The 23,938-nt window shown below is 40.6% G+C and overlaps 1 protein-coding gene across 1 annotated transcript; it reads right to left on the bottom strand.

The window, feature by feature from the left end:
• Positions 1-230: 230 nt before the first annotated feature.
• LOC113143748 (zinc finger protein 883-like) lies at positions 231-14,120 on the bottom strand. The gene is made up of 2 exons (XM_026329445.1): positions 13,441-14,120; positions 231-2,895 (listed from the first exon to the last, which is right to left on the bottom strand). The coding sequence occupies exons 1-2, from the start codon at positions 13,816-13,818 to the stop codon at positions 1,543-1,545; spliced, it is 1,731 nt and encodes a 576-aa protein (XP_026185230.1). The 5' UTR covers positions 13,819-14,120; the 3' UTR covers positions 231-1,542.
• Positions 14,121-23,938: the final 9,818 nt, after the last annotated feature.

Genomic DNA, 23,938 nt, shown 5'->3' with positions numbered 1-23,938 from the left:
TGTTCTGTCTATCAAAAAATAAATATGTGTGATAGTATATGGTGCCATGGCTGGATTTATGTATGATAATACAATGAGAATATCCATGTTATGAAATTCTCAGCTGTTGCCAAACAGGTTAGTCTGAGTAAATGAAACTGTAGACAGAAACATTTTAATTAAGGAACAGACCTCCTGTTATAAATCAAACATAGGTAACACACGCGTTGATGTAAAATGTTGATGCATATTTATCAGTGTCGTAAATGCAACAGCCCTAAGATTGTATCCATAATCACTGCAGGTGTTGAGCAAAACCACTGTTTGTGTGCCTCTGACTAAGAAAGTAGCAGGAATGTATAAACAGTTTATGAACCCAGAAACACCAGGGTTCTAAAACTAATTTTCTGTTAGTAAAACTGTGGAGGCAGTTTGTGTTAATAAAGACTCACACACCAGAGAAATGCCTTTCTGAGTTTTATTCACACACTTACTGACATCCAGCTACATCAAGTGAGGAAAATCATGTGTCGTGGAAATTTCTTTAAGTTTGAGAGCTGCTAATTCTCAGAAACAACCACAAGTGTGTTGAATCATCTCAGGTTTAATCATGGGCGTCCGGAGAGGAGTCTTTGCAAAATTCTCTGACTTTGAGTTACAGAATCAGGTTTATATGTCTTTGTAAAAAGAGGTGGGCTAATCTTGAACAGACCCAACATGTTTGTTCAGGTGTCTTGTAGCTTCAGGCCTTTACCAGCACTAAACAATATGTTGGCAGTTATTTACAGGCCTCTAAAGCCCTAAAACACTACACCAATAAAACACTCAACCTCATACCATGCATGTTTTAACTCAATATTTAAGTGAACCCTTTGTGACCACCTGTTCCACGGTGTATAAATCTCCCACAGGTCAGAGTGGGATTTTTACACCACATTTCGCATTTAAGCATTTCAGTGAATTTCTAATACATCATCCATGAGCTGAATAACTATTTAAGACAAACTGACCAATCAACACCAGTTTAAACAAATAACTTAATCCATAATAACCACGTCATCAGTTAATACTTAAAACGGAAGTAGATTAAAAGCATTTATGAGTGGCATCTGGTATTCCACACACCAATGGAGCTGCCACCAGAGGCAACTTGGGGTTCAAGTTGCCCAAATGTCTTGCCCAAAGACATTAAAATATGTGGACTAGTGAAGCCAGGGATTGAATCACCAAAACTGGATAATGACTGACCTGCCCTACCTGCTAAGACACAGTCTTTATTTCATAGCAATAGAGAAGCAAAGACAAAAACCAGTCTTAGACCTATCTCCCACAGTTTCCACCAGGAATTGAGAGGCCATTGACTATCAAAATGCTGGACATTTTCAAGGGTTCTGGTCCTGTGGACATGTTCTGTTTACAGCAGTGTAATGTCTTGGTGGGTCCTTAATCCTCAGGGGTCAACGAATGCGCCGACATGTTTTATGGCATCTTCTCCTGATAATGCCAAAACACGCTCAGACACCAGAGGATTAAGCTATTTGATAGAGACTTTAACCACAGTGTTCAGTTTTGACATTGCTTCTTGGTGTGAATGCACTGATGGGCTGTTACAGAACTTGACCAAATAAATGTTTTTCCACATTGTTCACACCAGTACGGCTTCTCTCCAGAGTGAATACGTTGATGTCTTTTTACGTTGCTCAACTGTGAGAAGGCTTTACCACACCAGTCACAACAGTACGGCTTCTCTCCAGAGTGAATACGCTGATGTTTTTTCAGGTGGTCTAACTTTGTGAAGGCTTTACCACACTGGTCACACCAGTACGGCTTCTCTCCAGAGTGAATACGCTGATGTTTTTTAAGGGTGCCTAATTCCGAGAAGGCTTTTCCACACTGGTCACAGCTATAGGGCTTCTCTCCAGAGTGAATACGCTGATGTATTTTCAGGTAATCTAAAATTATGAAGACTTTTCCACATTGGTCACAGCTGTATGGCTTCCGTCCAGAGTGAATATGCTGATGTGTTTTCAGGTGCCCTAAATGGGAGTAGGCTTTTCCACACTGGTCACAGATATATGGCTTCTCTCCAGAGTGAATACGCTGATGTGTTTTCAGGGAGCCTAACTGTGAGAAGGCTTTTCCACACTGGTCACAGCTATATGGCTTCTCTCCAGAGTGAATACGCTGATGTCTTTTCAGGGAGCCTGACTGTGAGAAGGCTTTTCCACACTGGTCACAGCTGTACGGCTTCTCTCCAGAGTGAATATGCTGATGTCTTTTGAGGGAACCTAATTGTGTGAAGACTTTTCCACATTGGTCACAGCTGTAGGGCTTCTCTCCAGAGTGAATATGCTGATGTCTTTTCAGGGAATCTAAACATGTGAAGGTTTTTCCACATTGATCACAGCTGTACAGCTTCTCTCCAGAGTGAATACGCTGATGCTTTTTGAGGGAGCCTAATAATGTGAAGGATTTTCCACACTGATCACAGCTGTATGGCTTCTCTCCAGAGTGAATACGCTGATGTGTTTTCAGGTAATCTAAATGTTTGAAGACTTTTCCACATTGGTCACAGCTGTACGGCTTCTCTCCAGAGTGAATACGCTGATGTGATTTCAGGTAATCTAAACGTGTGAAGGCTTTTCCACACTGGTCACAGCTGTATGGCTTCTCTCCAGAGTGAATACGCTGATGTCTTTTCAGGTAATCTAAATGTGTGAAGGCTTTTCCACATTGGTCACAGCTGTACAGTTTCTCTCCAGAGTGAATACGCTGATGCTTTTTGAGGGAGCCCAACTCTGTGAAGGCTTTTCCACACTGGTCACAGCTGTACGGCTTCTCTTCAGTCTGAACATGTTTATTAATCTGTAAACTCTGCAATGTTGTGAAGGTCTTGTTGACTCCCTTTCTTCTTTTCTATTTGTAAAAAAGAAGAAAAAAGCAAAATGGAGGAAAGATATGAAATTACATGATAGAAAAATCGAAAAACATGAATGACATTTACAACATGACTATGACACATGAACATCATGAAAACTGTTTTGTTTCCTTGGGGTTCTATTTCATCCAGAATCTATTTCATTCAGTTGTAATGTTGTGTTGTGTCTCATCCACGTTTTGTCAATTTTAAAATTGTCTTAAACGTGTGCTCGCCTCACCTCAATAGCTTTTCTTAGTATTAACATTACTTTTAACTTTTTATCTAGTTTCATTTCCAAACATAGGACACAACTCTGAAGTACAGCACCATATTTAAAGCACTACCTTAAGTTTGAAATTAAAAAATTTCTCTTAAGTCAAAATTTTTCTCTTAAGCAAAAATGCCAGGGCATGTCAAAACTTGTCCAGGGCTTCAAAAACACACTTAGACCCCAGAGGGTTAAAGTATAGAACTTAGTGAATTGAAATTTAAATTATTATTACAATATAAAGTAGTAAACCACAATGGCAGTCCCTCTAAACTAAAAGAAAACCTGTTTTAGATATGTACATGGTCATGGTAGCTCACAACATTTCTCAGAAATCTACAGTTGCTTTTCTTTTGCCTGTGCTGCTAAAGTGCCGACTTCATGGAGAGGAGTGACAGTCTGCTGGGAAACCAGCAGACAAATGAGTAGTATGGATCTTAAGAGACACGTGGACTTCATTCTATTATAGTAGCACTGTTCCCTTCACAGACCAATCTACCTGTGGTGCCAATTGTATTTGTGAGGTGTTGTTGCACATTTTTTATGCCCCCCCCAAATTTTCCAAAACAGGTGCAAGGTGGAATATTTTGGATGAGGTTATCACAGCCTTGACTAGGTCAATAATTGCTAACACTGATTTTCCAGGACCAGTGGAAATTTATTAAAAAAAACTTTACATACACAGTTTTGTGTGTTCACAGTTTAAGGCATAATCCACAGATTACTGTGGGGTGCATTTTATATCCATGGGCTCCACATTTGCACTGGTTCTACCCCCTTCTGTGCTGCGGGCACAAGACGTGCTGCGGGCACAAGACACACTGCCTCCGCTTTCTGGAGAGCCCTGGCTGTGGCTTCTCGTTCTCCTCTTCCCCCTGCTGATCATGGACCTGGCCTGTAGGACCAGGCTGGCTGCAGTCGGTTGTCTGATGATGGTCGGTCGGCAATGATAAGAGCTCTGCCAACCTGCACCAAATCGCCACCTAATGCATTAGGCACTGTTCCAGCTGGGGTCCACGGAGGGGAACAGGACATGCATTATAGCATACGTCTATCATGTGGTAGAGCAGGCACATGGGCCACTTGTGCGTCTGCAGACGGCAGGAGTACTCATTTTTTATTTACATTTGTACAAAAAGTGGCATGTGAATAAAAGTAACTTTAAGTCAGAATGAATAATGTCGGGCTTGACTGTAGGTGCCACAAACCTGCAAAAGAAAAAGGAATGATCAGATGACATGAATACATTTATACACATCCTTCTTAATATTTTGATAAATACAAAAATACAGAATAAAATTAAGTAAATAGTCTAAAGGCAAAAGCAAATTTATTTGTATAGCACCATTCTTACACTTCGCAATTCAAAGTGCTTTAGAAGGCATATAATTACATTAAAAGCATGGAAAAGAGCATCTAAAAACAAAGACGTTTAACATAATATAAATTTAAATCAAAGGAAGTAAATTAAAATAAGATGTAAAAGTACATTAAGAAAACAAAGACAAAGATGAACAATTATTTGAAGGCAGCAGTAAACAACAGTGTTTTCTGTCCTGATTTGAATGAGCTGACAGTTTGAGCAGACCTCAGGTGTTCAGGAAGTTTGCTCCACAAGTGAGGAGCATAGTGACTGAATGCTGCTTCACTTTGTTTGGTTCTGGTTCTAAGAACATACAGTAGACCTGTCCCAGATGACCTGAGGGGTCTAGAAACCTCATAGGGAACTAGTACATCTTGAAAATATTTTGGTTCACAACCATTTAGTGCTTTATAAACTAGCAATAAGATTTTAAAATATATCGTTTGACTAACTGGAAGCCAGTGTAGTGATCTGAGAACTGGTGTGATATGGTCCAGTTTCCTGGTGTTTGTAAGGACTCTGGCAGCAGCATTCTGGATTAGTTGCAGCTGCCTGATTGACTTTTTGCTAAGACCTGTGAACAAGCCATTACAATAATCTAACCTACTGAAGATAAATGCATGAACAAGTTTTTCTGCATCTTGTCCAGACAGAAAACCTTTTATTCTAGCAATGTTTTTCAGGTGGTAATAGGAAGATTTAGTGATGGATTTTATCTGGTTGTTAAAATTCAGGTCTCAGTCAATGATTACACCAAGGTTTCTGGCTTGATTTGTAGCTTTCAATGACATGGAGTCAAGGTAAGCAATGACCTCTGACCTTTCATTTTTGGGGCCAAAAACAATTACTTCTGTCTATGGACAGCGAATAAAGAAAGTTCAGCTGGAGACAATTCTGGTACATCCATTCTTTGACTTGATTAATACACTCACATAATGAAATTAGAGGACTATAATCATGAGATGATACTGATATATAAAGTTGGGTGTCATCTGCATAGGTATGGTAGTCAATGTTGTAGTATTCCATAATCTGAGCAAGCGGCAGCATGTAGATACTGAATAAGAGAGCACCAAGAATAGACCCTTAATAAGTGCATGGTCAGTGCTGTGGTGTGTGCGAAATCCAGACTGAAGTGCATTAAAAAGATTGTTTTGCAACATTGTTGAAAAACTACTTTTTCAATTATTTTTCCCAAAAATGGAAGATTTGATAGTGGCCTGTAGTTACTTACTGCTGAAGCATCTAGATTAGGCTTTTTAAGAAGAGGTTTTATAACAGCAGTTTTTAAGGCCTGGGGAAACTGCCCTGACTGAAAAGAACTATTGACAATCTGCAATACATCTGGAGCTATGCTGTTAAAAACATTTTTAAAAAATTTGTTGGTAAAATATCAAGGCAGCATGATGTAGATTTTAATTGTAGAAGCGTTTCTGCCAGAGCTCTGTGATCAAGGAGATCAAAATGTTCTACATTCACTGGAGAACAAGGAAGCACAGGTGATATTGTCATGTTCCTTGGACTGCAGCTAGATCTAGTTTGTCTTATCTTTGATATTTTGTCTGTGAAAAAAGCTGCAAAATCATTGCATGACTTTTTGGACAGCAGTTCAGAAGGAACAGAGGCTGCTGGGTTTGTGAGTCTGTCTACAACAGAAAACAATGTGCGGGCATTATTGCTGTTTCTATTGATAACCTCTGAGCAAAATGATTGCCTTGCATTTTTTAATTTTTGGTTATAGTTGTGAAGACTCTTTGTACAAGTCAAAATTAACCTGGAGTTTGGTTTTCGCCACTTGCGTTCTGCCTGTCTGCATATTCTTTTCAGAATTTTAACCACTGTGGCATTTCTTCAAGGTGACTTTTTTCTTGCTGACAATACCTTGGTCTTAATTGGGGCAATGGAATCAATAACTGTCATAACTTTGGAGCTGAAACTGCTTACAAGATCATCAACAGGGGCTGATGGCATGGTTGGTGATGGTGCAAAAGCCTGAATGAATAATGCACAGCTCTTCTCATTAATATTCCGCTTTTTGACTACCTCTGTTTCACCTTTGTTCAAAACAGCAGGGGTGGTTGTTTTAAAAAAATCAGCAATGATCAGAAAGAGCAACATCGGTCACCACCACCTCAGAAATATTAACCCTCTGGAGTCGACGAACGCGCCGGCGCGTTGTGATGCATCTTCTCCTGATAACGCCGAAACAAACTTAAATTACTCCGTCAATTCTGATCGTACAGATAAAAGAAATACATAATTCAAATCTGTAACGGTTCTAGTTTTAGTTGTATACCACCATAATAACAAAACAAAACAAAACGTTGTGCTTTTTTTTAAATAAAGAAAGCCGACAGGGTGCGCTGTCTGTCTTTTCTGTCTGTCATTTCTCTTCACAGACGCTTAAATAAAACAATCAGAATATCAGCGAATACATGGCTCATAAAAATAAGAATTATATGGCTAGAAAGCTTGAAATGTTTTCTTTTAAATGAAACATTTCAAGTCGAAAACAAATCATCACTTTTTATTTAATCCGTATGAACGTAAGGAGAAGTATGTTTTCTCCTGTCTCACCTCATTACAGCTAATGCGATCCCGCCTTGTACTCTGTTCACTGTTCACATGTAAATAATCTCAGGTGAACCAGGGAAATATGTGCACGCCACTGAGAAATGACATGAAACGTCAAACTTAATCATAGACTTTACTCACTTTTTCTGCGCGTTTGGATGATGGCGCATCATGGATGTGAAGAAGTGCTTCTTGTATTCCACACAGAGACAAATAGTTTAGCTTGTCCTCAGAGTAAAAACACTGATTTTAACTCAAATGACGAACGTTTGGCTCCGCATTGTTTTGTATTGTGCTGCACTAATCCCCTCTCGGCTGCATTGACTGAAAGTCTCATTATGCGTGTCTTTGTCTGGTCGTTGAGTGCGTCTTTTATCTTCTCAGGTAAATCACATGACCTGAGTCACATCTTCTTGCATATGGCCTTCCTGGACAAAAAGTGTCTTAGAAAATTTAAATCAGTGTATTGTTTACTGTGAATGAGTGAACAAGATGACTTTCACATCATTGTGAAGTAAACACTTTAGCCTACAACATGCTGGTCTCCAAAGTCTTGTGAACCAATGTTCTGTTTGTGTTTTATGGTCTTATTTCACTGAGTAAAAAATTGTAGTTTTTCACTAACCATGCATAAACACCTTTTTCTCAAAGACACAATAATGTATAAACTTGCTGCTCACATATTATTGTAGCCCATTTTGTGTTGATTACAGTGTTATCAGACTTTAGACATTGATATGTTTAAAAGACACTGAAAAAAGCACAAATGTCAGGACATGTCAAAATTTGTCCAGGGCCCCAAAACCCCCTCAGACCCTAGAGGGTTAAGACCTTTAGAGAGTATTAGATCCAGTGTGTGTCCCTTGATATGTGTTGGATCTGTTACTGGATCTGATGCTGAGAGATCCCAAAGTTGTCCAGGATGTTCAAGAGTTCTTTTGCACTTCCATCATTGAGATTATCAACATGAATCATATCAAATGACATATGTGCATCAGTGAAAATGACACTGGGGGAGGAGGTCAGTTTGGGCCCAGTAGTGATGTGCTTCATCAGGTTGGCGAGGTTCTTGGTGATAGGGGATAGGATTCCCAGGGAAGATGGTGATCTAGGTAGGGTTTGCGGGGTTGTGGGAAGTGAATCCTCACGGACAGTGTCTGCTGGTGGAAGGGATGTGGCCTCCTCATTTTTGCTCTGACTTCTCTCCATGTTAGAGCGTTCGGGGGAATAGTGTTGGCTCTGAATGTTTTGGTGTTTCTTCATTTTGTTTAGATTCCCCTCGTAGGAAGATTGTGGTGGAGGAAGAAAAATAGGTTGGAGGTGAAAGCTTTTACTCCTGATGTATTTAGGGACAATCCAACGCCCTTAAAAAGATGCCGGCGGTCCCAGAAATGGTTAAAATTGTCAATAAAATGTACTAAATGGACATCAGATGCAGTTGAAAACCATGTGTTCAGTGCAAGTAACCTGCTGAATTTCTCAGTTCCTCCTGTGACTGGTGGTAGAGGTCCACTGATAAAAGCTTCTGCATTTAGCAACCTTACTGTGTTTAGCAGATTATTAAAGTCCTTTTTGAGGATTTCTGACTGCTGCTTCACAATATCACTTGCCCTTGTGTGTAGTACGAGGTTTTTCAGAGTTGGGTTTTCTGCAACAATACTCAGGATTTTGTCAGTTATATCAGATCACAGCCCCTCAGAGTTTGAGGTCCTGTTAGCTTTCCTCTTAGCTTTCTGTCTTCTGATGTGCTTTCAGACCTTACCCCTCTCTGTGGATGTGGGGGATTGTCCAGGTCATCAGATGAAGATCCAGGGTCCTGCAGTAGTGGAGCGAATCTATTTTCTAGCTGTACAGTTGGTTCCTTAGGAGTTCTGTTGCTCTTTTTCCCTTTAGCTGTTATCCATGGCTGTGCTTTCCTCTGCACAGGAGTTGAGGAGGATGATAACGCTGGCCGGCCTGTCGCATCACAGATCTCTGGGCGCTGAGTTCTGCCTGTTGCTTGTCCTCTCATGTCAGAGGGAAGTGATTTAGTCTTTGGCTTTGCTCTGAGAGCGTTCCAGGGAGGACTGACACCAGTAGTTTTATTTACCCGGACACAACCCTCCTGTTGCTCGGTCTTGTTAATGCTAGTTAGCTGTATACTAGCATGCTCTTGTCTTGCTACTATGGTAGAGTGGTAGAGTAGTGTCCTCTTTCCCCCAACCCATTATACACATTGCCCTCAGCGGCTACACCAGTCATTTGGACTGCTCTCTGTGCACCACAGTCACTTTAACTTATCTAAGTTTATTTTCATGCTCTTATTTGTAATTTTTACATTGCACTATTTAGTGATTAGAATTTATCTCTATGCACCAAGGGTCTGAGAGTAACGAAATTATGATTCTCTGTATGTGTTCTACATGTGGCAGAATTGACAATAAAGCAGACTTTCACGTTGATACATATGGATGTTTGCAGTTAATAAACATTAACAAACAATACCAGTGTGACGACTTTCACACCCGTCAACTGGGTGCAAACTGACCAAATCACTACATTCAAAATGAAAACTTTACCACAAATAAATTATGACTTATTTTGAAAGCTTCCCATGACACTCTGAGGCAAATGATTTAAGTCACTTGAGTCATTACTGTCACAATTTTAATGGACACACTAGAATCTCCCTATGAACACTCCAAAGAAAATAAATCCAAGGGTGGACTTGAAATGCCAAACTGATAAAGTACTGGTGTAACAGGGTTAGAAGTGTAGTTCTGTTAGATATTTGTTCTGTGGTGTAAATTACATTGTAACATATGTAATTTTGGTAAAAAGTGTGAATTTTATTTCGTTGGATAAGTTTCCTTTCATGGTTAAGTGTTTTGCCTTCTTCTTCTACGCCTGTTTCTGGTGGAAGTGATGACGTATGCCTCCTTGGTGTGCTTCATGGGCTTCCGTACCTCTGCTCCTCCCTCTCCTCACAGCGCGGTTGTGCACTGCTGAGGGTAGGTCGTAATGAAAATGCAGTCGAATGCATTTGGTTGTTTTCATTTGAAATATGAACAGTTTTGCCAATGTACCTGCTGTATGGTATGTCTAATAAGTCTTGCTATGTTATTGTAGGGGTTTATGTGTGTTTTGAACCGCTAACATAAGACTTTGGGAAGTTTTGTTAGTCGGTTTGGGCGCTAAAGGCTCAACCGTTAGTAGTTATGCTAGCGTGAGTTCGTCGACGGTTCTGACCGTATTCCCCTATGTAAATAACTACTCTGTGTACATAGGTGTCGAGATGTACATGGGGAAGAGGAAGACAATTTATGTGGTTGTGTAATTGTCTTCTGCAGTTGTTCGGAGGAATAAACTCTGGGAACCGGTTCGTGGCTCCGCCTGTCTTTGTCTTCTCCGGAGTGGACACCTACTCACACGCACACATCTTGACGCTGTAGCCCAAGTGAAGCACAAAACCGCCATTGTACTGTACAGTGAATTCAAAGCACAAAGATATACCTGAGATTTCGGTACATAATGCTGGCATGGGTAGATAAGCGCCGTGGCATTGTGGGCACTGTTACACTGGTCAGATAAAGTACAGAGTAGCATAAGTAGCATATCAGAGTAGCAACACTCATCCTTAGTAAACTGGCTGGGTAATGGCTCAGACCTGTTTCTAAGCTGTTTTAATCAGGACTGGGTGAAACCAGAACACACACCAGGAAATACATAAACATAAACGCTGGATTTTAGATGTTCCCAGACTTGAACTAAAATTAGAATGAAAAGATGACACACGGACCATTGACTCTTGCCTCGTTATGAAGCCTTTTCTATCCATTAAGTCCTGAACACTGGCCTGTTGATCATTGAGAACAGAGGACTGGACCTCCTCGTTACTGCGGTCAAGCCAACCGCAGTTCAGAAAAGCCACGACTGAAATTTGTGAGCATGCATATTACTATGATTATGGTAATTTGAGGAACAACACAGAGAACGCGCTTTCAGAGCACTTCTCATTTTTCTCAGAATTGAATATAATATAACAAGTGTAGCCGAATTATTTTATTTATCTTTATTTTGGTGAACATTCTCAAAACCTCACTGTCATTTTATTTTGGAAATATTTGCTTTGTGTGTTGCTATTGCTATTATGTGTTGCTTATTTTGAGATAAGTGTAAACCCCTTGGGTGCAATAGTTCCTTTTTACTTGTTGTAGCGGGGGACTTTAATTAATGAAACACACAACGGACGCACATGTAGCGTCATAGCGGGTTCCCGGCAAAAGCTGGATAATGCTGGTGCTGGTAAGATGTGTTTCGGTGCTCTTTTCACTTCAACTAAGCTAGCGAGCTTAATAGTTATGTATTTTGGGTTCAAACTACATGGAAACATAATGTTATGTTACTATTAATATGTTATTAGATCTTATCATTGTTTTTAGTTGGAAAAAAACGGACTTCACTGACGTTTATTTTGACGGAGATTTTGCCTTATTAGCATATTGTTTGACCTGCTATAGGAGACCGGGAGAGAGCCTGCCTGTGTGTGTATTGATCGAGTCTCTTGCTACTGTGTTTATAGAATAAAGTTGCAGATCCTGGATTTTGGTGTGCCTGGTGTTGATGCGCACTAGCGACCATACTACAGCTGCTACACAAGCTGTCATGTTTCTTTTTTTTTTTTTTTTCAAATTTGCTCTAAATATTTCATTTATAGGTCTTTTTTGACAGGTGTTTGTTTATTTGAATAATGAATTTCTGTATTTTTCAGAGGGCTAGAAAAACCCAATTTCTCATCAACAGAAAAAAAATAATGGTCAGTTCTTATAGGGGACGTCCCATACTATATACATACCTCGTATGAACTTTTTACTGCAGCATTTTTGAGAACACATGCATGCACGCATACACACACAAACCCCCCAAAATAAATAATTACTTTATTATTTTTCTACATACAAATTAATTACTTTATTAATTACTATTAATTAATATAATTTAAATAATGTCAAATTTAATAACTTTGAATAACTGCTGTAACAACTGAATTTACCCTTGGGGATTAATAAAATACTACTTCTTCTATGCCATCCAGAGGCAGATGATTCGCTGTGGCGACTCCTGAAGGGAGCAGCCGAAATGAAAAGAAGAAGATGCTATCCTGCCGGCATGATTTACATGTGAGTGACTGATGTGTAAATTAATGCTGTTCAACTGATATAAAAGCTGATCATTTTCTGTGTTGTAGTCAATTGGTATTGACCTGTTCTGCAGACCGTATGCTCTGTTGTGACTCTTGCTTTGCCTATTAAATTTGCCATCCTTTAACCTGAGATTTGCCTCCAAGTGCTTTTTGCCACGACAGCTATCATAAATGCAAACCTTATTACCACCAACAAAGATGTTTCTTGCTGTCACCCAATGGTTTCCCCCGGTGTGTAAAATTCAAATGAGTGGCTTGTTAGGAGTACCCACAATTCCTCCTTTAAAGTTTGGACTGAAATCCATTGATTTCTGTGTATTCATTTGCAATAAGATGAGAAGCAAAATCAATCTCATCACTGCTGAGCCAATAATCAGGGTGCAGAATAGAACTGTCGTTTCTATCATGCATTACACAATATTATTGTATTGTATCCAGAATTATTGTTTAAAAATTCAAAAGTATTTTATCCAATTACTGGAGTAATTGCTGGAATATTCTGTAGAATACTCGACTCCAAAAATGATCGATAGGTGCAGCCCAATTTTTGTTTTGTAAAGGCCCAGCATCCTAAGGGAGGCGATTGCTTTTGTTAATATCAGTTTAGAAGGAAGAAGAAGTAATAATTTATTTCTTCTTCTCATGAGAACTGGGGTCTTTATAGCCCACTGAAATAGGATAATGACACATATCACAGAAATGCTGCAGTAAGCAGGTTTCATATGAGGTACGTATATAGTATAGTATAGTCCCCTGTAAGAACTAACCATTAATTTCTTCTACTTATGAGAAATGGGTCTACAGCCCTCTAAAGTATAATAATGTCCCATATCTCAAAAGGCTTTTTGAAATAAAAAGGTTTCATACGAGGTATGTATATATACTATATATAGTATTGGATGTCCCATAAAAAACTGACCTTTTTTATACTCTGGATTGAAATGAAGGTATATTTTTACATAAACTATTTGTATATTATTTATTTATACTCTTTAGAAAGAGTAAATACTTGTCCTGCTGTAAACTCATCTGAAAACAATGATTTGAAAGATATACTTTAAAGTAAAATAGAAAAAAACCGTTACTCAAATAAACAAACACCTGTCAAACTGACTTGACCTCAGTTTTCTATCTATTAAGTCCTGAACACTGACCTGCTGATCACTGGGACCAGAGGACGAGTTGGGCTCGTTGGTCAGGTGGTCTGGGTCGATGAAATCTTGATCCTGGTTGTCCTCCTTTATTCCGCTATTGTATTCGTCCAGTTCGGCACAATCCGGATCCTGATCCTCCTCTTTAGATGCGCCTTTGGTGTGGTCCTGGTCGATAAAACCCGGGTCCTCGTTCTCCTCCTTCATAACAATGACGTAGTGATCGTAGTCGATAAAATCCGGGTTCTGAGTTTCCTCTTTAATTTCATGTTTGTAGTAGTCCTGGTAGACGAAACCTGGGTCCTGGTTCTCCTCTTTAATCTCGGTTTTGTAGTAGTTATCGCTGTTTTCATGCTCTGGGTCTGTTTTTGTCGCCGCCATTTTGAGACGCAAACGTCACCAGAAGCTGAAGCCCCGCCCCCTTAGTAACCGTTGCTAAGTGTCAGCAGTGTGTGACTGGGCCTCGATGGGAGTGTTATCAGTGTTTGAGTCACTGTCACAATATCGTGGTGTGGAAATCAATGATGTGTGACAATAGTAAAGTTTGTGTACATTATTTACATTTGTAGACGTGTGATATATATGCAAGAAGGTGTTTATATTCACATTGGAGTATGAACTGAATATTTCATTTGGAAACAAAGTGTATTTATGGAAGTGAGGGCTCCACTCTGTGATGAGTGCTTGTGTGACTGTGGCTATATAGTGTTTTCAGACTTAAACTATGAGGACCACCATGTCCATGGTGTCACTGTAAAGCAAACACTGAGGGTTCATGTGATGTGTTTCACTTCCTTCTAGATCCAACACAGATTAGTTGGTGAAGGATTAAACAAATAATAAATCAGATGTTTAAAGGCTGTAAGTAAGTCACTGTGTGGACTGTTAGACTGATATTTACATCATATGTCCCCTCAGCATGTCTATAATGTCTGCACCAAACTTTACTCTGACACAAAGCAGTGAGTCCAGAGAGCACAGCTGCAACCAACCCCCATCAGGAGGCTCTAGAGCTCTTCACAGCCACTGGATGCTGATAGATCCTTCAGACACAGATGGGACTCAACCTGTTTGTTAAATGTTGTTGTGCTGTCTATAAACATATTCATCAGAACAGATGAGCAACAACAAGATGTCATAATTATTTGTAATTAATTAATTAAAGGAAAGTTACTTTCCTGACACTTACATAATATAAACTTGACCTTGAACTTTTTTTTTTTTAGAAATTTAGTTAAATGTCTACAGTTATAATAATCCATCCATCCATTATCTACAGTGGGTACGGAAAGTATTCAGACCCCTTTAAATTTTTCACTCTTTGTGTCATTGCAGCCATTTGCCAAAATCAAAAAAGTTCATTTTATTTCTCATTAATGTACACTCAGCACCGAATCTTGACAAAAAAAAACAGAAATGTAGAAATTTTTGCAAATTGATTAAAAAAGAAAAACTGAAATATCACATGGTCATAAGTATTCAGACCCTGTGCTCAGTATTGAGTAGAAGCACCCTTTTGAGCTAGTACAGCCATGAGACTTCTTGGGAATGATGCAACAAGTTTTTCACACCTGGATTTGGGGATCCTCTGCCATTCTTCCTTGCAGATCCTCTCCAGTTCTGTCAGGTTGGATGGTGAACGTTGGTGGACAGCCATTTTCAGGTCTCTCCAGAGATGCTCAATTGGGCTTAGGTCAGGGCTCAGACTGGGCCAGTCAAGAACGGTCACAGAGTTGTTCCGAAGCCACTCCTTTGTTATTTTAGCTGTGTGCTTAGGGTCATTGTCCTGTTGAAAGGTGAACCTTCGGCCCAGTCTGAGGTCCTGAGCACTCTGGAAGAGGTTTTCTTCCAGGATATCTCTGTACTTGGCCACATTCATCTTTCCTTCAATTGCAACCAGTCGGCCTGTCCCTGCAGCTGAAAAACACCCCCACAACATGATGCTCCCACCACCATGTTTCACTGTAGGGATTGTATTGGGCAGGTGATGAGCAGTGCCTGGTTTTTCTCCACACATACCATGTAGAATTAATGCCAAAAAGTTCAATCTTGGTCTCATCAGACCAGAGAATCTTATTTCTCATAGTCTGGGAGTCCTTCATGTGTTTTTTGGCAAACTCTATGCAGGCTTTCATGTGTCTTGCACTGAGGAGAGGCTTCCGTCGGGTCACTCTGCCATACAGCCCCGACTGGTGGAGGGCTGCAGTGATAGTTGACTTCGTGGAACTTTCTCCCATCTCCCTACTGCATCTCTGGAGCTCAGCCACAGTGATCTTTGGGTTCTTCTTTACCTCTCTCACCAAGGCTCTTCTCCCACGATTGCTCAGTTTGGCTGGACGGCCAGGTCTAGGAAGAGTTCTGGTCGTCCCAAACTTTTTCCATTTGAGGATTATGGAGGCCACTGTGCTCTTAGGAACCTTGAGTGCTGCAGAAATTCTTTTGTAACCTTGGCTAGATCTGTGCCTTGCCACAATTCTGTCTCTGAGCTCCTTGGGCAGTTCCTTTGACCTCATGATTCTCATTTGCTCTGACATGCACTGTGAGCTGTAAGGTCTTAGACTAGAAAGGTGTGTGCCTTTCCTAATCAAGTCCAATCAGTTTAATTAAACACAGCTGGACTCCAATGAAGGAGAACCATCTCAAGGAGGATCAGAAGAAATGGACATACTTATGACCATGTGATATTTCAGTTTTTCTTTTTTAATAAATTTACAAAAATTTCTACATTTCTGTTTTTTTCTGTCAAGATGGGGTGCTGTACATTAATGAGAAATAAAATGAACTTTTTTGATTTTGGCAAATGGCTGCAATGACACAAAGAGTGAAAAATTTAAAGGGGTCTGAATACTTTCCGTACCCATGTTATTCCTAACCAGGGTCACAAGGATCTGCTGGACCCTATCCCAACTTTTGGGTGAAAGGCAGGGGTTCTCTTCAGTTTCTTCCCACAGTCCAAAAACATGTCTGTCAGGTTGATTGGTGATTCGAAATTGCCCATAGGAGTGAGTGTGACTGTATTGTGTTTGTTGGTTCCCTCTCATGGAAATGATGGTGTCAGCAGTAACCTAACCTAACTGGTACACACACAGCAAGTTTTTTTCAGTCCTCAAAGTCCAAAGTCCACTGAGGGACACATTAATATAGCATGCATAGCATCACTTTAACCACTCGACAAATAACAACTTGTTCATGTGCTGAATTATATATATTTAAAACAAAAAATGTGTTGTTTCTCAGTATTTAACTATTTCATTTTCAAAAGTAATGTTTAATATCAGCCCTGTGATGGACTGCTGACCTGTACGGGGTGTACCCCTGCCTTTCACCCAAAGAGAACTGGAATAGGCTCCAGATCCCAGTTACCCTTATAAAGATAAAGTGGGTATAGATAATAAATGAATGAATGAGTATTTAATATCCAGAATCTGGGCGACTCCTGAGAAACAGGAAGAACGACTTTTTGAAAATCTCCCAATTAAGGTATTTCAACATTTTATGTTGTCTAGTGTTTTTTTTTTAATAAATATTAAATTCTCTCTATGTGGCCTTGTGATGGACTGGTGACCAGTAAGGCTGTACACCTGCCTACAACATGAAAGATATGATTATGAAAAAACCTGGACATATATGAGCTCCTTGGTGAACTCTGTGAACCAACCTGTAAATGAAAACCTGTGAATGCAAGTAAAAATCAAGAATCCAGTGAGAAATAAAAGAAATTATAATGAGTAAGAATAATCAATCATTAAAAATAAATTTTCCATTACAAAACCTCCTTGTGCGGCTGAGCACCTGACCATCACTGGTTACTACATCATGCTATCATGCGTTGTCTAAAACCAATAGGGTGCTGCCACGTATATACACAGAGGCTTCTTTTCAAATCATTTACACTCATCAACATGTGAAATTAACACATTACCTGGAAAACTATGCCATGCATGAACTACCAAACTGAACAGTGAAATGAACTACTAACAGATTTGGACTTAAAGGAAAGTCTGTAAGTTGTTGCAACAGTGCTGTTATTTCCGCTGATTGATTTTTACAGCAGATGTGTCTCTCTCTCTCTGTCTTATATGGTTTCTGTTGGGGTCATGAGGTCAAAAGTACAATTGTTGTCATTGTGTAACATGATTTGAAGACAATACCATGTTTGTGTTAGCAGGTGTCTATCTTACCAGATAAACCACATAACTTTTTGTCCTGTGAAAATGATGAGCTGAAATTTCTAACTGCACCCACGCATCATGTGCCTTGTTTGTTCCTCACTATAAAAATAAAGGACTGCTCAGTGAAAAGAGGTGAGGGCGAAGGAGAGTCAAGGTCGCATGGGGGATAGAAGAAAGTCTCTTCTCTCCATCTGCAACTGAGGCCTATTTTTCACTTGCAGAGTATATACTCGGTACAAAGTTGTCGTGTGTTTCATTGCCTTCAGGGAAAAGAACCATGTCACTGTAGCGTAAACCTGACATATTTATTTGTTTTTCCAGCCTGTTTCCAATATGGCAGTTTGGATGAAGAGGAGGACGAGGACGCCGTGAATCTCTGCAGAGTCAGCCGTTAGACGGTTGGTTAAAATCCACCAGCGTGAATTCGTTGCGAGGTCGGCAGGTCCCCGTCTGGAAAGATCCTCTCAGCCCTACTGTCTGACGGAAACCTTGAAGGCAACCTTCGCGTCCAATCAGGTAAAAACCTGCAGGTGAAATTGTGTGAATGGACGTCAGAAAAATAACGTGTGAGTCTAAATTAAACACCGTCGCAGAGCGGGATTAGAATCAAATTGATTCGAATGCACGGACGGTGAAAGTTGTTAGACAAGACCACTTGATACCTGTCAGGGACAGAGGGATAAAAGACCATGGCAAAAATAATCTCCTATGTCAGGAACATGGTCGAGGTGTGTCCAGTGTCAGGGACACTAGGAAGGCATTAAAACAGTACTGTGGAGTGAACGTGAATGCTTATTTGTTTGGTTATTGATGAATATTTGTTTGTTTGTTGATGAAAAGGGAACGTTGGACAGGCAATTGCCAACCAAGTAGAACGGTGTCACTTCCCACTGAAACTGTGTGTTATTTGTTGGGCACAAGTAAAAATTGAAAAGTTGAGTGTGTTGGACGGCTGTATCCGCAGGTAATTAGTACCTGTAGAAGCCTGATACAGTGGACGATCCACACGCTGTTGTGACTGCTTGTGCCAAGTTGCAACTATGGGAAAGGGAAACAGTAAACCCCAATTAACGGGGGATCCTAAATTTATGAACACTTATTCCCCCGGATCGGCAAGATATTTGGGTGAATGGAAGAAAAATAATATGAGTTTCCTGGGAAACTGGAAACCTGCGCATGCGATAAATTGGTAACTCAACTGAAAGCAAGTAACTCAACTGTCCTACCTAGCCCAGTCGCACTAGAACGGGAAAGTTGTACAGTCCCCTGGTTAATGAGGTTCAACAATTAGCAGCAGCTATGTCTGACACGAGCCCATTTAAAAACCCCCAGGGTGATAGGTCATGGATGGGGCCCCGTCCTGACCCACCCCCCTGGCCATTACTGGAAGACCAGACTAGCATCTTTCCAGCCATAGAGGTACCTAACCCCCACTATGGAGTGGGAGGTGATAATAGACCCCTTCTCTTAGTGAGGAGACCCTGGTCCTGCAAGGAATTAGAGGATGCAGTAAAAGGACTGGGGGATGGTAAACATATACGACTCTACAGTGTAAACAGCGCTTGAGGCAAGTTACACATGAAAACAGTGTTGCCAACTTAGCGACTTTGTCGCTATATTTAGTGAGTATTCAGACCCGTCTAGCGACACATTTTTTTTTTTTAAAGCGACTAGCGACAAATCTGACGACTTTTTCTGGTGTTACTGGAGACTTTTGGAGACTCTGATGTGTCTGTACTGCACCATTCTTACACTTCTCAATTTGCCGCAGTAAGACGGCAAATCAGCTGCAGCCGCGAGCCCCTCCCCCGTCCCAAAGCCTTCACAGACGGCCCAGTCCTCTCGCAGCAGTCCCTCCCTCCCAGCTGCAGTCACAGCAGGAAGTGTTCACGCCTCCGCGTCCTGACTGCAAATGAATCGCGCGTGCGATCATGTATATGTGTGATCTGCACTGATGCATGGCATAATAAAAAATAAAATAAAATAAAAAAAGGTAAAATGTTCTTTGTCTAAAAAAAATCACTGCATTTGACTCAAACAGCCTCAGTCATTTACAGCAAGGCAAATGTATTTAGTTCTGAGAACTTATTAACTGCAGGCCGTCATGCTACATTATATGGCACAGTACAAATATTTTGAGTGTCCCTTATTCTGTCCCTTATTTCTTATAAAGAATCACAATTGTCTCTTACTTTCCATTTCTGAAGTTGGCAAAAGCGTCCATCACAATTACAGCATGTGCCATGGACATTATGCAAATTACGCGATGACGTCATTCAGCGACTTCTAGCGACTTTTAGGACAGCCAATAGCTACTTTCCTTACTGACGAGTTGGCAACACTGCATGAAAAGACAGTACAAAGAAAAAGAAAGAGAGCATACATGTAGAAAACAAAGGGAGAGAAACTGTAAAGTGAGACGGAGAAATAGAGAGAACTTAGTTAATGAGAGAACATTATACATATCTACAGCCATACATATATGTTCAGTTGTGTGTTACATGACAATAAATATTGTCAAAGTTTTGAATTGTACTGAATTAATTTGATTTGACAGTCAGGTATTGATTACATGCAGATGTTGATAAAACTACTAGGCTACTTAAATATATATCACACTAACTAGTTAGACATGATCTTCCGGACCTTTGCTTCAAGAAATTTTCTCTAACTGGACCTCTTTAAATTTTAGTTGAATACCCCTGCTGTAAGCCCATTACTAAGCAACAGATGATGCAATTCTTTGGGCTGTGTAACTATTGTCGACAGTGGATTCCAAACTATGCTCAGGTGACACAACCCCTGTTAGATTTAATTTATGAGACCCCAATGGCCATGAAGCAGGAGATAAAGTGGACTCCTGAAAGCCAGCAGGCTTTCAGTGAGTTAAAAGGAAAACTAGTGACCACACCAGTTTTGGGCCTACCAGATTATAGTAAACCTTTTGTCCAGACAGTAGACTGTAAAGGGAAGTTTATGACCTCAGTGTTGACTCAGCTGTCAGGAGGAAAACCGAAGCCAGTAGCCTATTACTCTAAGAAGTTAGATCCTGTGGCTTGTGCCCTGCCTGCATGTGTCAGAGCTGTGTGTGCAGCTGCAATGGCAGTACAGGCCTCAGCAGAGGTGGTACTTTTTCACCCACTTACACTGCTAGTCCCACACTCAGTTGACTTGCTTTTGACAGAGACCAAGATGTCATTTTTGTCACCAGCCAGAGATCTGTCTGTCATGGCTCTCTTAATGTCTCAGCCACATTTGACCATAAAAAGATGTTCTACACTTAATCCATCTACCCTACTGCCCACAGCTGAGGAAGGCACACCACATTGTTGCATTACAAACACTGAAGAGACGTGCAAACCTCGTAGTGATTTGAAAGATGTTGCCTTAGCTGAGGGGGAAGTGTGGTTTGTAGATGGCTCCTGCTCTAAAAATGACAAAGGAGAAAATATGTGTGGGTTCGCTGTAGTGTCACAGCGGGACATTTGTGCAGCAGGTCAACTCCCTTCACATTTGTCAGAACAGGCTGCAGAGATAATTGCTCTAACTCAAGCATGCAGACTAGCAGAGGGAAAAAGTGTTACAGTGTACACAGATAGCCAGTATGCTTTTTCAACACTTCATTTCTTTGCTGCACAATGGGCTCGCAGAGGAATGAAGACAGCTGGAGGACAATCAGTTAAACATGCCTCCCTCCTAAAAGAGTTATTGCAAGCTGTTATGTTACCAAAGCAGATTGCTATCTGCAAATGTGTTGCACACACAAAAGGGACAGACTCTGTGTCCAGAGGGAATGAGAAGGCAGATGCAACAGCAAAAGCAGCTGCACAGGGACATTTTGGCAAATGTAATCTATATGTTGTAGAGGAAGTAAAACAGCCCATAGACCATGAAGTACTTTCAGACACGCAAAAAAGAGCCCCACCAGCTGAACAACAACTCTGGCTCAAAGAAGGAGCCACAATAGAGCAAGATCTTTTTAAGATCAAAGACAAACGTTGCCTACCTAGAAGTCTCTATCATACGGCAGCTATTTTGACACATGGGCCTTGCCATGTGTCAACAGGAGGGATGGTACATGCAGTGGAAAAGTATTTCCACGCACCAGGATTTAATAACTACTCAAAATTTTTTTGTAAATCCTGTTTGATTTGCTGTAAACATAACCCACAGGGAACTCTCAGACCAAAGAGAGGGAGATTCCCCAACCCAGACTATCCATTCCAACTCATTCACATGGATTTTATAGAGTTGTCACAATGTCAGACATACAAGTACTGCCTTGTTCTGATAGATGCATACTCTAAATGGGTTGAAATTGTGCCCAGCAAAAGTGCTGATGCACTAACAGTGGCTAAAGCACTGTGCAAAAACATTATTCCAGATCATGGAATTCCACAGCAAGTTTACAGTGATAATGGTCCACATTTTGTGAATGAAGTAGTTACACAAATGTCTAAACACCTGGGGTTCGAGTTAAAAAACCATTGCTCATACCACCCCCAGAGTGCAGGATTAGTTGAAAGAACTAATGGCACTATAAAAATGAGACTGAGAAAATCCATGGAGCAAACAGGGAGGACATGGGTAGAATGCCTCCCCCTGGTAAAAATGTACATGAGGGTTACGCCAACAGACAAAGGTCTGACTCCATTTGAAATCCTTTATGGAAGACCTTTTACACTTCCCATTTGTGAAGATGTGTGTGAAAAACCCCAAGGAGAAACTACTCTTGCAGAGTGGATGAGTAAAATGCTAAAGACTAAAGAAGTTGTGAGTGCAAATAATCTGCCAGATGACCTTTTGTCTCCACAGGTGCAGAAGGTTAAGCCAGGAGACCAAGTGCTGATAAAGGTCATCAAGAGGAAAACCTGGTCTACACCTAAGTGGGAAGGACCCTACACCGTGATCCTGACCACACCCACAGCTGTAAAGATCCAAGAGAGACCCACATGGATTCATCAGAGCCACTGTAAGAAACTGCAACACTTGGTGAGTGTCGAGTAGAGGTGGAAGTCGGCTGGTACCAAAACCCTTGGCTGCTGAAGAAAACATCTGATCCTCGCTCCCAGCTATGGCACCCACCGCCTGCCCGAGAGGGTGGGAATGTGTTTGTGTACTGTTATGGCTCTGTCTGACTATTCTAGTGATTTTCCTCACCATGGCAGATCTGGAGACGACAAGAGACAATCACACCATGGAACATGAGAAACTGAGAGCAAAGCGATGGACATGGACAAATCCTAAAGACTGGCGTTGGACTCAGGACCCAACAGGAATGCCACATCCATTCAAAACTAATATGTGGTATAAGTATGCAGCCCATGTGGCCAGAGCAAAAAAACCGAACTAAATGTTATGTATGCTCATGCATGCCACATGATAAGGGACTCATGTTGTACTTATATTCCTGATGAAGTGAACACTAATATTTCTGAAGCTATGCATGCTTTAAAACAGTTCCAGGGAGCATTAGCCCAGGATAAGAAGGCTGCCAATTGGGACCCACTTGCTTGGTTTACTAGTGGTCCCTGGTGGCAGATCATTATGAAGCTAGTAACACCTTTTATTGTTGTTTTAATACTGTTTTGCTTATTTACTACATGTATTCTGCCATGTATTAAGTCAATGATTACCAAAATGTTCACTCAAGCCTTTGTGTCTTATACTCTCTTACAAACAATTCCACCAGAGGAGGAAGAGGACCGAGTGTAAGAGAGATGTGTATATATTTCCTTTTATTTTTTTTACTTTTTATCTATATAACGTTTTAAGGTAGCAAGCCACAAGGTGACTGCCCTGGCGTGGGAGTCGGCTGGGAATTTTCCCCTAAAGGAAGGGTTTTTCGCCCAGCCTTGCTACATACTCATCTATATGCATTATCCATTTTTATTACTCATTTTATTATTATTATTCATTTTATTATTATTCACTTTTATTGTTTGAAAGTTTGATTTTATGCATTGACACTGTTAGTTTCGGACCCATGATTTCCTCCACCCCCTCCATAGTCTGCCACAAATGACGGCGGCCCAGAAAATCTTATGAAGTTGGGTTAGCCTGATATATGTTTCACAATGGCAAACAGGAGGGAGATGTTGGGGTCATGAGGTCAAAAGTACAATTGTTGTCATTGTGTAACATGATTTGAAGACAATACCATGTTTGTGTTAGAAGGTGTCTATCTTACCAGATAAACCACATAACTTTTTGACCTGTGTAAATGATAAGCTGAAATTTCTAACTGCACCCACGCATAATGTGCCTTGTTTGTTCCTCACTATAAAAATAAAGGACTGCTCAGTGAAAGGAGGTGAGGGCAAAGGAGA

This window comes from Mastacembelus armatus, unplaced genomic scaffold (genome assembly GCF_900324485.2).
Source record: "Mastacembelus armatus unplaced genomic scaffold, fMasArm1.2, whole genome shotgun sequence".
In the NCBI taxonomy this organism is placed as follows: Eukaryota; Metazoa; Chordata; class Actinopteri; order Synbranchiformes; family Mastacembelidae; genus Mastacembelus; species Mastacembelus armatus.
The sequence above is the reverse complement of the archived record's forward strand: the minus strand, read 5'-3'. Positions and strand labels throughout refer to the sequence as shown.

What these genes read in the sequence shown, in the direction of transcription:
- LOC113143748 (XM_026329445.1), bottom strand. Translation starts at nt 13,818, where the DNA reads ATGGCGGCGACAAAAACAGACCCAGAGCATGAAAACAGCGATAACTAC. An exon ending in CTGGTCCCAGTGATCAGCAG is followed by an intron (nt 2,896 to 13,440) that starts GTCAGTGTTCAG and finishes TTTTACAAATAG; the next exon opens with AAAAGAAGAAAGGGAGTCAA.